General features: G+C 33.2%; 2 protein-coding genes across 5 annotated transcripts in view; one reads left to right on the plus strand and one right to left on the minus strand.

Annotated features, from left to right (window-relative positions):
• Positions 1-17,590, minus strand: part of LOC135841343 (dipeptidase 1-like) — a 705,386-nt gene that overhangs the window by 429,321 nt on the left and 258,475 nt on the right. The gene's annotated exons all lie outside the window — the stretch shown is intronic.
• On the plus strand, positions 15,491-16,924 carry LOC135841304 (uncharacterized). Its single transcript, XM_065358202.1, has 6 exons — positions 15,491-15,651; positions 15,779-15,943; positions 16,115-16,341; positions 16,428-16,495; positions 16,569-16,658; positions 16,741-16,924. The coding sequence occupies exons 2-6, from the start codon at positions 15,872-15,874 to the stop codon at positions 16,836-16,838; spliced, it is 555 nt and encodes a 184-aa protein (XP_065214274.1). The 5' UTR covers positions 15,491-15,651; positions 15,779-15,871; the 3' UTR covers positions 16,839-16,924.

Raw genomic sequence — 17,590 nt, forward strand, 5'->3', positions numbered from 1 at the left:
TACAAAATGGTTAAAAAATCGCTACGACACGATTAAAAATGCAGCACGTGCAGCTGAAGTAGCACAGGGTATGTTACATTTTTAGAAATATTATCTTCATTGGCAAATATGGTATTGCAAAATTTAAATTTCTAATAATAAATGTAGGTAGGCATAATTACTTTTAGTTTTTGTATTTCTTGTAGTAGAAATTTTCGTGAGCTGTTGTCCTTGCTTTCCTCAGACCGATTTGTTTTTGTTTTCAAAATCATTGAATTATCGTATTTTCAAATGCTTTTTGTTCTCACTATGAACGAGCCTTTTTCCTTTTAAGCGGGAAACTTTCAATTTTTTTACTAATTCTCTTGAATATCTGGTCAAAAAAATTCACTCAAGATGTTGACTCGGAAATTGGACGATCCAATGTGAATAAACTTCTTAAGCAGGTCAAGCATAAGACACAATTTGATTTTTAGCAGTCCTAGTTAATATCAACGCCTTCCAAAGCAAATTCAAAATTCTGGAGAAATCAAAAAATGTGCTGCAGGTGGAGGCTTTATAATGGCTCGAAGTGATGAAATTAATTTGGGTTCTAGGGGATAATATTAGTTTTAGGATTACTTTTCATCTTCTTTACCGATCAAATACGTATTTTTTAAATTTTAAAGTAGTCAATTTTGGGTTTTCAAAAATCCACCTAAAATGGAAAATTGAATTTGAGAAACTGTAATTCAGCTAATGATTATGGGGGTTTCGACTATGCTCTTTCCAAAAATCGCAGTCCTAATGAGTCCTTTTAAAGCGTTTTGCGTAATAGACCCGTCACCTTGGATCCGTCGCTGATTATCTCACTCATTTTGTCATATTTATTTTATTTTTCAGCCGGAAACAACAAAACTGGATCGTCAGTAATTGAGAATCATGAGACTACTGAACCATCCCTAGAAGAGAGTGACAAGCTCAGTGATGATACGCTAAATCAATCAGCTGAGAACAATGCCGAGAAGATTGATAGTCCGACTCACGAGATTAATACTGCAGCAAATTCGCCTCACGGGATTAATGCGCGTAAAGAAAAGGAATTAACTTTTAGTGAATATTGAGTTTTTTTGAAGCTATTTTCATAGTTTTTTTTTAATAACTTATGTACGAGTAAGTAAAGTTTTTTTTTTTGAAAATGTGTGTAGTTTTTTTAAAATCTGTGTTGAATTTTTTTGAGAATACGTGTAGAGTCGTTTTGTGAAAATGCGTGTAGTATTTTTGAAAATGTGTGTATAGTATGTTTGAAAATTTGTGTACCTGAATTTTTAAAAATACTTATGTGTAGTAGGTACGAGCAGAATTTTTTAGAAAATACGTGTAGTATTTCTGAAAATATTTGTAGATCTTTTTTGAAAATGCTCATGTTTTTTTTTTTAAATTTGTGCAGTTTTTTTTTTTGAAAATAGGTATGTGTGGAGTTTTATTGAAAATTTGTGTAACTAGATTTTTTTTTAAATACTTACGTATAGAATTTTTCAGAAAATACGAATAGAATTTTTGAAAATATGTGTAGATTTTTTTGGAGAATACTCGTGGAGTTTTTTTTGATAATGTGTGTAGTTTTTTTTCTGTTTTAAATACGCGTAGAATTTTTTCAAAAATACGTGGAGTCTTTTTTCAAAAATCTGTGGGTATTTTTGAAAATATATGTTTTTTTTGTTGAAAGTTTGCGTATTTTTTTTTTTTTTTTGAAACATGCGTAAAGTTGTTTTAAAAATATGTTCAACGTTTTTTTTCTTTTTAAAATATAACGATTATCCCAGAAGCATTTTTTTATTCTTTATTATTCTCCCTGTAGCATTTTAAAGAAATGTTGAAAAATGATAAACAGTCAGACTCAGACACTCCAGCAGTAAGTAATTAGGTATTTAAAATGTTGTAGTGTAGATAATTCCTATATACCTATTATCCAGCAGCAAAATGTATGACAAAGTAAAGTACCTAAATTGAAACTCGTCAGTGATTATGAAGTTTTATTATAAATCAAACGAGTAATAATTTTATAAATTCTCGGTTAAAACTCGCCTATAGTTTCTACAGTACCTTACTCATCTAAAACCCTGATTTGCAGATGCGAAAATGCGCGACAGTTTCGATAGTTAAAACTCAAACAATCGAACAATAGATAATATCAGATTAAAATTCAGTTTTTATAAAATTTATCTCTGACTTTGGCATGCGTATGCATGTACTCGTATTTCATTATGTTGTTTTTCTCCAATAGGCGGAAAATTCCAAGATAGGCAACTTGTTCGTCTCACTTTTTATACTCGTACCCGGTTATATCCAAATCTGAAGTTTGTTCCCACCTCTGCCAATCTACCCACGTTGCATTTTCAGTTTTTTTTTTTTTTTTTTTTTTTTTTTATCATCTCAAAAACGATCACAAGTCGATCCCAATATTTTTGCAAACAAGGCGAAAAATGGACTTTTTTCCAATACAGAAACTAAAGGAAAGATGGACCGCGTCTCGTTAAATGGCGGTTAAATAATACTGAGATCATTGAAGATCGATTCAAAAATAATTTACCATTCCTATCAGCATACCTAAGGCACGTAAATTCGAGTTTTCCCCAAGAATATGTGAACGTTTAGATCAAAATATCAAACGAGCTCGTGCTAGAGTGACTGAAGACACCATAACACATATGTGTCATTCCGCAGGTAATGGGCTCATTTGGTCGATATTGAGTTATGGGTGGGGGGGGGGGTGAAGTAGACCTCCGGAGCAATCATATGAGCTGGATAAAAGCCCAAAAAGTGCAAAAAAAACTCAAAAAAAAATCCAGAACTAAAAATTTGAAAAACTCAACTTTTGAGAAAATCGCCTTCAAAGTTTTTTTTCTGAAAAAAGCTGAAATTTGATATAATCCCAAAACCTTTATACCTAAAATTGAAGATTATTGTTTCTGAAGTCAAATATTACTACCCACCTGCAATAGCGATTTTTTTTACTCAATCTTTTCATGTTTATGAACATTTTAAGCCTGAAAAACAATGATTTAATGAATTACAATTTCACATAAAAATTCATTACTCTGTTCAAAAGCAGAAAAAAATGATTAAATTACATTTTCTGTCAAAATTCAACTTGTAAAAATAAAAATTGTAAAAAAAAAATGTTCAAAAATTTCTTCCGGAGGTGAGATTCGGACCCAGACCTCCGGTTCAGTAAACCATAAGTGATGCCACGCAGCTACCGCTGCATCTAGCAAAATCGTGTTTTTTGAGTGGTATACATGTTGCCACTGGCGACTATAGGTGCAGTATAATTCGGAGGGTATTTTTTTGGAAGCGAATTTACCACAAAAAATACAAAATCGACCAAATGGGCCCTTCTTAGAAAAACTTTAGTTCCGTTTTTCTCCGCTTGGGGCGCACCTGCGGCCTTGATAGTTTAACACGTGATAGTCGGATATGTTTTACATCGAAATCCATCAAAACCTTGATTATTGGTTCTTTCAACTTTTTCACTAAAAAACATGATTATCTCGATAAATAGAAGCGACCAAAGGACCCTTCACTTACGGAATGACACATATTTTGATAACCTTGAAAAAACATTGGACAACCTTTGAACCACTTCTGCGCTCCTCTTAATGGTTTGGCGAATGCCTACCATGCTCAAAAATTACTTTCTGTGGTCCTTGATCATCATACTCGTGCTTCTACTTACAATTGGCCACTGAACTACTATAATATGTATAAGTCGATGTAACAGGAAGTAAGGGGATCACGTGGATCTCGGACACGTGATAAAATCAGTCCACAATTGGAACAAAACTCGATCAAACAATATACACCTCTATTTAACAAATTCATCAACTATAATAGAAAAAGGTACCCGCTGCGAGGAGAAATATATGTAAATCAAAATTTTCCAATTTTGATAATTTTTCATCTCGGGGGTATTGTGTTTTTTTTTTTCTGAACGAACCACCGACGAAAATTCGAGCAATTTTTTCATGATATGGAAATATTATAGGTATTAGGTATAGGTGCCGCGTTTATATTTCGTATCGTTTTATCCATCTTTTATTCATTTTTCTCTCGAAACAAAAAATAAAGAGAGAAAAAAAAGGTTAAGGTCATTGCGAATGCGCTCCAGTATAATATGGGGAATAAGATAACAGCCAGGTAGAATTTTTCATCTGTTGAAAAAATTCATCCGAGTGAAAATTGATTTTCTGCTGCGCTTCGACTTCGAATATAATACCCAGTTGGTGAACCCAATTGACACGAGGCTTTTAATGAAGCCCGAAGTGTATTTTATTAAATCCTCGCGAGGTGAAAAAAAATTAGGTACCTAACCCATATACGAATGTGGCGTAATGAAATTTAATACGGCTTTAAAAACTTTTCTTGGCGAATTATTCGGGTGTATAATTTGGTATTACGATGCGACGACGACGACGACGACGACGAACGTGAACGTGAAAAAACCCCCGAGATGAAAATTTTCGTCGAAGAGATTTCTTCGTTCGGCTGGGTGGAACTGTGGAATCATTTGTTAAACGGCTAAAAGGAACGCAGAGAGAGGCTTAATATCCGTAAAAGAAAATCGATATAGTGTAATAATTATCGAAGAACGCCAATAAATTATATTCGTTAGGTAAAAAGTAAGGTTTTGCTTTTAAATGGTGATTTGCGGCCGGCAAAAAGAGGGCGTAGATATTGAAAAGGATAAAGGCGCCAAGATTTATGCCAAGCAGGAGGAAAAGCCGCCAGTTTATTGAGCCCGGTGTTGTGGCGATGGCGGAAAGCAGGGTGTACAAGCGTGAAAACTTGCCACTGCTGTTTGCGGAAAACATACCGAAAAAAAACCGAAGAGATGTTGGTATTTCCGGCGCGACGCGAGGTTTTTCTTCGATGCATCTCGTATATATCATTTTACTACACGAGTATATTTTGCTATATAGTTACTTACTATATACGAGTACTTATATAAACTGGCTATTGGAGTATATTTTTGTAAAAAAAAAAAATGCGCCATTTTCTCTCGACGACCATCCCCGAGCTCGTGCAGCCAAATTGTTCATTAAGGTCGAAAGAAAATAAACGCCGTAATTATTTATCGAAAACGATTAGAAATGCGTAACGTCTATCTACTCATAAATTTACGTAGAAAAACCGGTGAATATATAATGGCTTTTCAAGCCTGTTGTAATACTTTGTAATAAGCTATTTTTTGCACCGAGCGAGACGTTTCGTATTCATAAATCGTACCGAAGGTTTCGATATTCCAAATTTTACCGGGTAGTTTGCAAGGTGTGGGATGTAGGAGGAGGAGGAGGGAAATCGGTGTTTTTTTCAGAATCACAAAACTAATTAACGATTTTCGTCTCTTGAGAACGAACTGGGGTCCTGTTGGCGTATTTTCTCTCCCACCAATGAAACAGGCTTTGTGCATAAAATAAAATGATAAAATTCCCATTTTGAAAAAAAATTATGATGATTTTTATAAAAGTTCACTGATCAATGTTCCAAGCTAGGAATTTTTTCTCCTTTTTTCGAGAACATTTTTCTTACCATGTTCAATATTCTTAGACATGGAAACGCTATAGATAGGTACCTGTATAAGAGTGGATAACGGGGGAAAAGTCGGCAAATTTTGACCAAATTCAGCTGAAAGACCTTCATTTTGAGTTGAAAGTTACTCAAAAAAAATGTCAGCTCCGGGGTGCCCCAAGAGGGAAGATAAGAACTGGCATTTTTGAAAAAATCACACGGTTTTTTGCTTCTATGGTTACTCAACTTATTTTGGAAAAAATGCTCCAGTCTCAAAACAATCGCTTATTTTTGAGTAAAATTCGTATTTTTCAAACTTATTTCTATTTTAAGACCGGTAGGGGGGGGGGGGAGGAGGAGGAGGAGGAGAAGGGAAAGTTGACAATATTTTTACGACCTCAATTTTTCGTTTTTCAAATTTTTCAATTTGCTTTGAGTGTTTTTAATGAAATTACTATCAGGTACTTTTTCAACACAATTGTTTAAAACTACAGCTATAAGTCTGATAAATGGAAACAAGCCATCAGCTATTCGCTGATTGCAAGATAGTTTTTGCATTTGCTTTCACTTTATTGGTTGATTGTTTCATTGATTGCAAACCTGGATTTTAAATATCAACTTGAAGCTGATTTATCATTCCTTGAATACCTAATAATAAAATTTGACGAAATGAAAAATTCAATAATTTCTCACGATAATAAAGTCGAAGTAATTTCAACGAATTTTATAGGCAAGTTACCACAAAAGCGCTAAAAATTTGCCTTTCTGATAACTTTTGAATGACTAATAAATTAATACCATTGGATGGCCTTTTTTGAAATCACGTAGATTTGAAATTCAACTTGGATGGGTGAGTTATATAGAATTTTTTATGCTGATGTCAGGGAAAATAATGAAAAAATTAAATTACGTCAGGATTTTTCACTATTTCAGAGTTTGATGATATACATAATTACTGTTATCACTGGAATTCTAATTTCTATGATAAGCTTACGGTGTTTGTAATAATTTTGTGATTTTTTTCGCTATTTTATTGCATTTTGATATTTAGATCAATTTTTGGAATTTTCCACAATTATGTTTCTGATAACTGCACTGAAAAAAATGTATAGTATAAATTACTATAATTTTGATAATTTATACTACATATACAATTTTTTCTCAGTGTGGGAAATTTTTTTCATGTTTCATCAATTATCAGACAATTTGAATAATTTTCAATAAATTTTCAAACAATTTTCGTTAAATTTCGCACAATTATTCAAATTTTTCACCAGTTTATGATAATTTTCAGTTATTTGTAATTAATTTATAATATTTGAAATACTTTCTATATTATCGATAAGTAAATTATCGTTCAATTTTAAGAGTATTTGATTAATTTTTGGTCATGAGGATGACTTTTTGAGATAACTTTGATGAATTTGTAGAAACGTTCAAATCAATTTATTGAAAATTACTTATTTTATAGTTCTTCAAAAAAAAATGACTCACAATAGAGAAAAGAAAGTGAACAAGTGGAATGAACGTGTTTCTGCCGAGCGAAGCGAAGATGGAAAATTTTCTGAAAATGTTTGTATTTTTCCATCAGCTGAAGACTATTTTTGCACAATTTTTTTTCATCAGTAATGCGTAAAAGATAACAACGGATAACAGATCTGAATAAGACATCAGATAATTGTATTCGCTGATTGCAAGAAGGTTCCTGCTTTTTACTCATCACTGATCGCCGATCGCGTCATTTTTTTATTATTTTTGATTAAAGCACTGAACGGAACACAATTTATCATTACCCACAGCGAAATTCAAAACCTCTAACAATCAAACACGAAAAAAATCACACATCACAATACCTAATTTTACGATATATCTACGTTCGTGATTGTTACTGACTAGTGACTAGTTACTACCTACCTATTGTTTTTCACTTTGGCTATAAATCGTGAGTTTAAGAATTGATTTTGGGGGTATGCTGGTCCGCCATACTCTTGCGAAAGTGAATTTTTTGTAGGTAACTTGAAAACTAAGACATTTACAACAATTTCACAAGAGTTATTTTTTGTAGAAAATGAAAAAATATGACCAATGATGCAAAAATTTTGAAATTTCATGAGGTACCATCACTAAAAAATCTTTTAAAAAATGAGAAAACCAAAAAAAATTTATTTTTTTAAAATCTCAAGTTCATACGTACTGCATGAAATTTCAAGATTTTTGCATCGTTGGTCATACCTATTTTTTATTTTCTACAAAAGAGGTCTCTTGTAACATCGTCATAGTTTTTGACTTATAAAAAATTCGTTTTCGTAAGAAAATGGCGGACCAGCGTATCCTCTGAGTATAAGTACAACACGTGACAAATTCAACTAATTTTCAATTTACCACCTTACATACATAGTTATAAAACTTGCTAATAAGGAATTCTTCACACCACGTCAACACCGACTGAGCTGAAACCTGGCTCACTGAAAGGATACGACACTCATATCGCAAAACCAAATCTTGATTTGCGAAGTAGCTCAACGAAATATTCCGTTTATTTATTTGTTTGCTTGTCGAAAAAATTCTCAAGAGGGTCATTTTTTCATAAAAATGTTTTATTGAAGTTTCTTGATAACATATCAATAGCCTCTGCGGATATAACTCCGAGTGAACTTGCTCAGAGGCCAGAAGAGTTTTAACCCCCTTACCCAAATATTGACACTGGGGCAAAAATAGTCCAATTCAATCTTAATCTACATCTTCCCGTCAAAGCACATATCTAAGGAGGGAGGGGGTGATAATAAAACTTCAAAACCCCTAGAAATTGCTTCGTAATCCGATATCAAAATGTTTTACCAAAATAAGGCACACATCCATTTCTTACAACGAAGCTTTTGTTCAAGATTTTTATTCTATGCAGTAAGTAGTCATCTACTTATAAATGCATGCCATAGGACAATAAATTCATTTAAAAAAATAACCCCAAACGCCATATCTTCGACGTAATTGATCAATTTATCGGGAGGGGAAACATTTCCAGTGAATTAACTAAAATTTTCTCAACTACGTACACTCACCATGTCACCATGATAATGTTTAAATAAGCCAGAAAACTTATCACCATAATATCGAAATTACATACTTAAAGCCCCTCAAGATGGAGAAGTTGCAGCACCACCACCAGGGAGGTCACAAAAATATGTATGCTAAATAGTACGTATAGGTACCTGGACGGAAAGTTTGACATGGCTCAAGATTGAACAAGAGCTATTTCTACTTTAGGGTCAGTATTTGGGTACAGACAAAAAACACTTTCTTGGAGCAGGTTTAATTCCCTGGGATGGTCTCATTGTCACAGGATCTATCAGCGAGGATTTTTAAAAATACCTTAAGAAGAGCTAATAAGACATGTTCATGAAAAAATCACTTTTTGCAAATTTTGTTGACGTCATAGTGTAAAATTCTACTAAACTGAAGCTGATTTTTTAATTTCTGGCGATTTTTTGAAAATCGGTCTATATTACCCATCCGTGCTATCAATTAGTTATTACAAAATGAGAATTCTACATAAAAATCGGTTTCTATTCCAAAGTCAATCAGCGAATTGATTTTACATGCACTGCAGTTGGATTCCCCGTTGAAACAATAACACAGTCATGCTGCATTACTACCCGTCACACCACAGACTCTTGATAAATCCATTACTTCTTTGAACAATATCCACCCCACCATATTGAAAGTGACTTCTAACAAAATATCCCATTTTTATTCGGCGATCCTACTACATCGAGTCATTGAACAAAATTGTTAGTAAGCAATTATTTTTCATTAATCATTTTTCAAATGACCACGAAATTTACACATAAGTTTGATGCAAGACAAATGAGAAAGGGTTGATCAATTGATCTTGCTTGAAATTGAATTCAAGTTTTAAAAATTTGCTCTGTCCAGAATGAACCGATATCTTTTCACCATGAAGCTTGTTTCTGAGTCAATTTGAAAACTGAAATTTATCAATCATCATAATTGTTTGCTGATTTCAACTTAAGAAACAAGCAACTGAACTTATGTCCTAAGTGAGAGTGAGACTTTCAAAATTGTGAATGCTCCCAGTTAAAAATTTTATTGTAAGTTTTTCAACTAGAAACGAACCACTAGAATTTTTGTTGCAAAGTGTGCAGTCCGAAGGCTACCAAATGGACAAATTCTAACCAAAATCCCATAGAACTAGTACATAAAGTGCCCAACAAAAATTAATTTTCTAAAAAAATAATTACACTGATTTCAGCATTTTATAACAAAAAGTTCTCGACTTTGCAAAACAATAGACGAGTCCATTTTCAAGTACATCACCTCTCACCCACTTCAGCTCATCATCCCAACAATTACCACGAACAACTCTCACCATCAATCAATCTACGTTGGATTGACCATCACACCTTACCCCCTGATAATGACATTACACCGTAAAAATACTAAGTACAAACTTAGTACACTCGATAATTATCGTGTAAGAAAAACAACCCGACATCGTAGGAATTTTTTTTTTCTTCTAAATGAAATGTCTCGCTAGGGATGCTGTTAAACGGAAAGATAAAACATTTACGTTCTAGTTTCCATTTAATGTTACTAGCGTAAAATATTAACGCGCAAACTGACAACTTTGACCTATTTTTATTATTCTGTTGCATATACATACATACGCTTCACCTATTTAGTTTTTTTTTTCAGTTTATCTTTTAAAAGAAAAGTAAATAAACACATTCAATTTAAGTATTAATCGATATACTCGTACGTACGAGGCAACATGAAAATGTCGAGGAATTATCTTGCTTTTATAGTGCGGGCTTGCAGATGAGATGAGCTCAGCTCAGAGCTGAGCCTATAGTCGAGCCGCGTATGCTATATATGCATGTTTCATGTACTGCGGCTACACGATGATGACGACGACGGCATCGACGACGAAACACAAGTGGAAAAATATTTTTCTAAGTTGAATCGGAATTGAAATAATATTTGTTTTGTGTTGGCGAGAAGGCGTAGGTTCTCTATAGGTAAGCTATGCAGAGGGGATAAAGTAGCTGTATATGTTGAATGTAATTTTTCTTTCAAAACGTGTTTTATGTATAAAAACTTTGAGCAAACATTTGTAGTATGCAGTAACGTGAGCTATAGAGGGGCGAATTTCTTTTTCTGGTACAATTCAATGAGTCAGGAAGGTTCGGAAACTCAAATCGCAACTTTTGACGGAGTTGACCAAGAGATTGCGTAGGTTATCAAAAAATTACGATTTTTTCGAAAAAGATCCTACTTTGAGGACCCTTGGCTCAGCACCCTGAACAGCTGAGGTGCTCGAATTTTTTCTGGGTAGTCTCCCACTCAAAGTAGGTAAACTTCCCCGCCAATGTTTGTGGAAATTCAGGATACCTTTTTTTTTCAACCCACCCTGATACGTATCATCATGCTGGTGATTATAACAGTATTTCAAACAGTATCGAGCCCACAACGGCATCTCGAGTGAAAATGAATGATGAAACTTTGGAAAAAAATCAAGATAACAAAAAATTGATAAAATATTGCCATAATTGAATAAAATCTTGCAAAATCACACAAGGATAAGAAACCCCGTAAAATCGGCATTAAAATATCCGGAAACCCATTAGGATCGTTGGGACCCCCCCCCCCCCGAAAATGTTGAAATGTCATAAAAACAACTGAGAACGTTAAAAGAACGATAAAATAACTTTTATAACATAGCATTATAGTAGGAATGAAATAAGGAGTTTAAAGAGCATGTCGACTGTCGAGGGAATGTCCGCCTCGCACCTTCGAGCAGGGTCCGATATGTCCCCTCATAAAGAGATGGCACAATCCCCTGTAATTATTGTGTAATGTGTACCTTGCAAAATTTCATTATTACATTTTGAGGCACCTTAATTTTTTATGAGATTATGACATTATACCAATGGCCAATAATCTAAGTTTTCTTTTCCTTCATATACATATGTACTTAGGTACTCAAGGTTTCGTACATAATATACATACTAAAAAAAACAATAATTATTAGGATTCATGCTTCACTTCATCAATATAAAATTCAGGTAAGTTTTCTTTTTTAGACAACAAGAATATGGGGGAGCATCTTCCACTTGCTTTGGTTGGTTTACAGAAAAATAATTTACAAAATTTTGATAAGCTCTCATTTTCTGAAAATATCAAATCGAGAACCATATACTATTTGTTGATTTGGTAGAGGAAGCTTTCCTATTATTGAGTCAAAATTTCTTTCAGTACATTATTCGATACCATACACTTACAGTATCTGATTGTATTCACATCAATTTAGTCCATCAAGTACATGTATATGTACATTGGTACGCACTCATTTTCACAAGTTCAAAAACTATGGAATTGCAGAGCGCCCCACAAAATTTCAAAACCGAGAAGATGGACATCTCAGACCCATAAAAAACACATCAAGGCCCCAAAATTGAAAAAAATGAAGAAAAATAAAAAATTGTAGTAGGTAAAAATTTGTTGAAAACTTTTCATCTCTGGTCAGGATCCTTTTAAAAACTATTTTCTTTCAGCAGAAATATAATTATAATACAATTGACTTGGATAATAACAATGCAATAATATTCACAAATTGATGCTTTCGTTTTTATAATACAATTGACTTGGAAAATAACAATACACGATTTTATTGTAATATAAATTTATAATAATTAATTAATTATTAATGAGTCCGAGCAGTTCAGTAACTTGACGATTGTTTATTTCACCTGAATCGTTGATAACGAAGAGATCGCATTTAGCGAATGTGTTAATTTAGCTGGTGTTGAAAAAGGCACAAGACGTAATATACGGACTGCCAGATACGAATAAAAATTGTTCACGAATCGCTGGTATGGTTTGTTTTGATTTATAAGTTTCATTCTAATTCCAATGTCAATTTTGAAACAAGCAGCATGATTGATCATTAATCTTACATGTGTTTTTACTGTTTTCAGGAACGGAGTAGGCTTCTTCACAGACCTGACGATTGTTTATTTCACCTGAATCGTTGATAACGAAGAGATCGCATTACTCTGTTTGGAAAATTTGTAGGTACTGTAGATGTTTCGTTTTGGAGACATTTTGTTCACAAGATTCGGCTCTCCTATCTCATCTCACTAATCAGTTTTTATTAATTGTATATTTTCGAGTAAGCATTCTAATGCTTCAGTGTTCAAACAATGGGATAGTCCACCATTGTATTTATATTATTTAATTCTGTTTCACACAGGTGTAGCTTACTATGAATATGCTCAATTTCATTTTTTCTGTTATTTACAGGAATATAATCGAAGACAAAGGTCCTGGATCATTATTCAGGGGTGTGTGTGTCCTAATTGTCCGGTGTAGTGCTCTCAAGACCTACAAGACCTACGTATCTTGGCGCTTCGCGCTTATTCTCAGTAAAAAATCGTGTATTGTTATTTTCCAAGTCAATTGTATTATAAAAACGAAAGCATCACTTTGTGAATATTATTGTATTGTTATTATCCAAGTCAATTGTATTATAATTATATTTCTGCTGAAACAAAATAAATAAACCTTTAAAAAAAACTTGAATTCATTTCACACTTTTCACCTAATAATCAAGTAACCAAGTAACCTTGTCATCTTCTAGGATCTCTATATTATAGAGATCCTAGAAGATGACAAAAAAAAAAAAAAATTGTTTTCGAGGACCGATAAGGCGAGTATGAAACAAAAATGAAGTATTCGCCCCCCGAAAAGTTCGCAGACTTCTATGTTTTCAACATTTTTTCCAACTTCAGGGACCCCATACCTTCCTCAATCTCGGTTGGGGACTGACATTTTCAATTTATTTCAAAATAAAAACCATGGGTGCAAGAAAAATCGTAAAAGAAATTCTCACAAATCAATTTTTAATATTTTTGAAACCCCTGAAAAAGTAGAAAAATGCAGATTTCGGCAAAACTTTGCAGTTTATGGAACAGTTACATTAGCACTCAATGTATAAAAATTGGTTTTCATATCTTTTTTGGGATCAACTGTATTTTTTTTCTTCTTTTTGAAAATTCATTGGAAGAAGTTAAACATTAGGACTGGGCACTTGTAGAGAGGGGAGTATTTTCAAGAATAATTAATTTATAAAAGGTATTAGGCATGTACATACTTCTTTAGTATTTCCAATCCTCAAATATTCTGTTTGAAATTCATTGCTTACCTAAAACAAAGAAACACAAAACTCATTTATTAATTTATTGCTATTTATTAAAATTACAAAATACACGAGGCATATACGGAAATATGTATCATACTTTGGGGCTGACTCATACATATCAAGTTTCAAATAAAAAACCATATTGCAGAAAAAAAAATTGTGAACATTTTGGTGTTTTAAAATAATAAGTAGGTACCGAAAATTTCGAGTAATTTAAATCTAAATTCAACAATTGGCCATTAAAATTTTACCCAAATCTCTTCGTTTGCCCAAAAAATTGAAAAAAAAAACATAAGATATCGACCAAGCTTGAACCTAGCAGTATTATCGTCTGGTCTGATTCTAGCTGAATGTATGAAAAAGCTCCAACATTTCAAGTTTTTGATCTTCAACGACAGAATTTGAGTAACGAATAGCAGAGTGAATTGCAGTAGTTCTAAAAAAGCATGAGCAAAATTTTAAAAAAAATAAATAGATTGGGGAATTTTTCAACTCTCTGTTCTTTGGCGCTTGAAAACCAGAAAAAAAATCAATCAGCCAAAATGAAAAACAAAAACGCATTTTACTTGTTTTTTTTTGTGGGGTTAACGTAAAATTTTATGCTCATAAAAAACAAAAAATGTGGCCATTAGAAGCCGAATGGAATCTCAAAGACCTCAAAGATCATATTTTTAAACATTCAGAATTTTTTCTCAGAAATGAAAAAATCTGGATCTGGAAATTTTTTGAATTTTATTCTGCTTTTAAATTCCTAATGAGTAATAAAGACATTTCAAATTTTTATCACTATAAAATTTCATTTTCATTTGGCTCAACTGAGGAAGTGAGGACACTAATAAGGTCCATAAAAGCTGACATTCTTGGTAATTTTTGAAATCAATTTTGCAGTCACATCGAGAACACCACCGCCACCTAAAAATTTGTGGCAATTTATGCCACCTCACAAAAATTGAATTTTTTGACGGCGCGCCGCCGGCTGCCGATGAAAAAAAATCGCGAAACACCGCCACTGACAACAAAATCATCGACATGAAGTACTAATTTTGCTTCATGATTTCAAGAAACGAATTTGAAAATTGAATTGAAACACACCACGACCTCTCCCGTCCATCTCTGGCTCAGTCAGCTCATCCGGTCTACGCGGTTTCTCATTCGCATACAAATTACAGTGGAACCGCGATAAGTGCAACCTCAATAAGTGAAAATTCACGTTAAGTGCAACCAAAATTAATCCCCGGTCCCTACAGTCAATTTACCATGTAAATTCACCTCCATAACTGCAACAGTACCTCGATAAGTGCAATGAATTTGGCGAATTTTTTTGTGAAAATCATCCAAACTAAAGTAAACATTTGAAAAATATAGTAAAAAATGTAGAAAATATTCAAAAAATCCTCCAACATTATCACTAAAATAGAACAAATGTCCAAAAAAATCGTGGAAAATTGAAAAATGGGTAAAATTGGCATAAAATGGATGTAGGTAACGTAAAATCAAATAAAAAATCATCAAAATTGAGTCAAAAAAAAGGAGGTACTTGTCGCGTAATTTATTCACCTTAATAAGTGCAAATTGCGAAAAAATAACCTTGCTTAGTGCAAACCCTTTTAAGTGAAAAACTCAATAAGTGCACTAATTTTTCCGGTCCCTTGAGTTTGCACTTATCGCGGTTTCACTGTATAAACTACGAAGACGAACCTGAAAAATTGAAACATATGTTCAATTTCCTGCTTCAAGTTACCAGTCCCCTCACCTCACCGCATTCATCCTACACTACACTTCATTATCATTGCATTACACCGTTATCACCTCGTTCGTTCATTTCGCCGCCGGTCGTTGTTAGTTGATGTACTTCTCCTACTGTATTTGTAACCACATTCTTCTTGTTGTTTCATCGATACTTGGTAAGAGTAATTTGTTATTAATATTATTATGTAGTGCTACAGTAGTGTTACTATTATTCTCTCGATGATCAATCGTCGATAAACTCAAATTTGCTTAGCTAATTTACTTTTTTTTGATTCATTATAGTACTCAGCAGTTCAACCTAACGTTGTGTTCGACCAGTTCGACCAACGATAATATCATTTGGCGTGAATCTAGTGGCTTAATTAATCGAGTAAAATGGCAGATTCTGCAGCTTTAACGTATGATGAAGCGAAGGCACTCACTTCTGTACAAGATTCAGCGACTGAGGTAGGTAGTAATTTCTGAAAGCATTTCTCTATCAATTTCATGAACTGAGCTACGTATCTATGCACGTATCATCTTATATTGTATTTAATCAGCGATTAACTAAATCATAAAGTCACGTTCTGTGTACCTAATACTCATTCTCACTAGTAAAAAATTTAACTATTTTTTCAGGGGTTCTACTTCCAACAAACTATGTACAGAATTAAAGATCCTAAAGCTAGTTTAAAATTCTACAACGAAGTATTAGGAATGAGCTTGCTAGCTAAAGTAGATTTTCCAAGCATGAAATTCACTTTGTATTTCATGGGATATGAAAATCCTGCAGAAATCCCCACAGGAGATATCGATGAAATCATGAGATGGACCACTTCGAAGAGAGCTACTTTAGAATTAACTCAGTGAGTATGATTTCTCAAATATTAATGCACTGTATTCGACAATTCATCGAAACGTGAATTAAAATCGTTGATTTTGTTTATCTTAGTAATTGGGGTACCGAAAATAATCCAGATTTTTCATATCATAATGGAAATTCAGATCCTCGAGGCTTTGGTAAGTCTACTCAACTTTTTGTACTTGAAAAAAAAAATAGAAACGTATTTTATTCTGTTTTATTATTTATCAGGGCATATCGGTATCGTGGTACCAGATGTAGACAAAGCTTGCGAACGATTCGAAAAATACAACGTCGAATTTGTGAAAAAACCCAATGACGGTGAGATAATTACATACATAATAATTGATTTAATTCTACGTGTTTTTATACAGTATATTCATCATTTTCATTTTCATTGCAGGAAAAATGAAAGGAATCGCTTTCATAAAAGACCCTGACGGTTACTGGATCGAAATTCTAACAAGCAATGCTTCGATTAAAGGTTACGGCGCTGAATAAGAGCCATAAGTGATATTACCATTGAGATTATTCACGTTTTATAATGTTATGCATTTATTAAATAAATCACGGTTAAGCGAGTAGTATTTTTTTGCAAACTTCAATAATTAATGAAGTAATCGAATAGGCAGTACGTTTAATTTTCATAATCATTACATGCGTTTGGTAATTAGGTATGGAAGAATCCATTAGTGATCAAATGTAATGAATAATGTAACATTTTTTCGAAGGTAAATGTTTCTTTCGATGCATTCTCAGTTCTGACGGAATAAAAATTGTTTGCTGGTACCTCTCTGTCTCTACCTATGTTAGTTTTGAAGCTGTAGGTCAACATTATACCTCATACTAGTCAATTTGAAATGAATCTTTTTCGAACGTGAAATTATATGGTCTATGTGATTCACATGTGGAACTAAATCAGTTCGTATAAATTGTACGTACATCTTTCTAGATGGGTGATTTTTTACAAAGAAAAATATTCGATTCACGACAGGTGGTGATGATTTTATGCATCATAGATACCTACACATGCAACGCTTGCAATTTCATCATAATTCGTAATAATCCTACGAATGTGCTTTCATTGATAGACCACATGTTAAGTAAATTTTGTACGATCCATTGAATATAATGCTTTTAAACGGTGCCTGCGCGAATTTAGAAAAGAAAAGTGACGCGTGTGTATTGTGTAGTGTAACATAATTTATAATAATCTTAAACTAACAATAATCTCGACATCGTACTGACGGATA

The sequence above is a fragment of the Planococcus citri genome, chromosome 3 (assembly GCF_950023065.1).
Source record: "Planococcus citri chromosome 3, ihPlaCitr1.1, whole genome shotgun sequence".
Classification (NCBI taxonomy): domain Eukaryota; kingdom Metazoa; phylum Arthropoda; class Insecta; order Hemiptera; family Pseudococcidae; genus Planococcus; species Planococcus citri.

Coding starts and splice junctions, on each gene's coding strand:
- LOC135841304 (XM_065358202.1), top strand. CDS start 15,872: ATGGCAGATTCTGCAGCTTTAACGTATGATGAAGCGAAGGCACTCACT. Junction 16,342..16,427: donor GCTACTTTAGAATTAACTCA/GTGAGTATGATT, acceptor TGTTTATCTTAG/TAATTGGGGTACCGAAAATA. Junction 16,496..16,568: donor TTCAGATCCTCGAGGCTTTG/GTAAGTCTACTC, acceptor ATTATTTATCAG/GGCATATCGGTATCGTGGTA.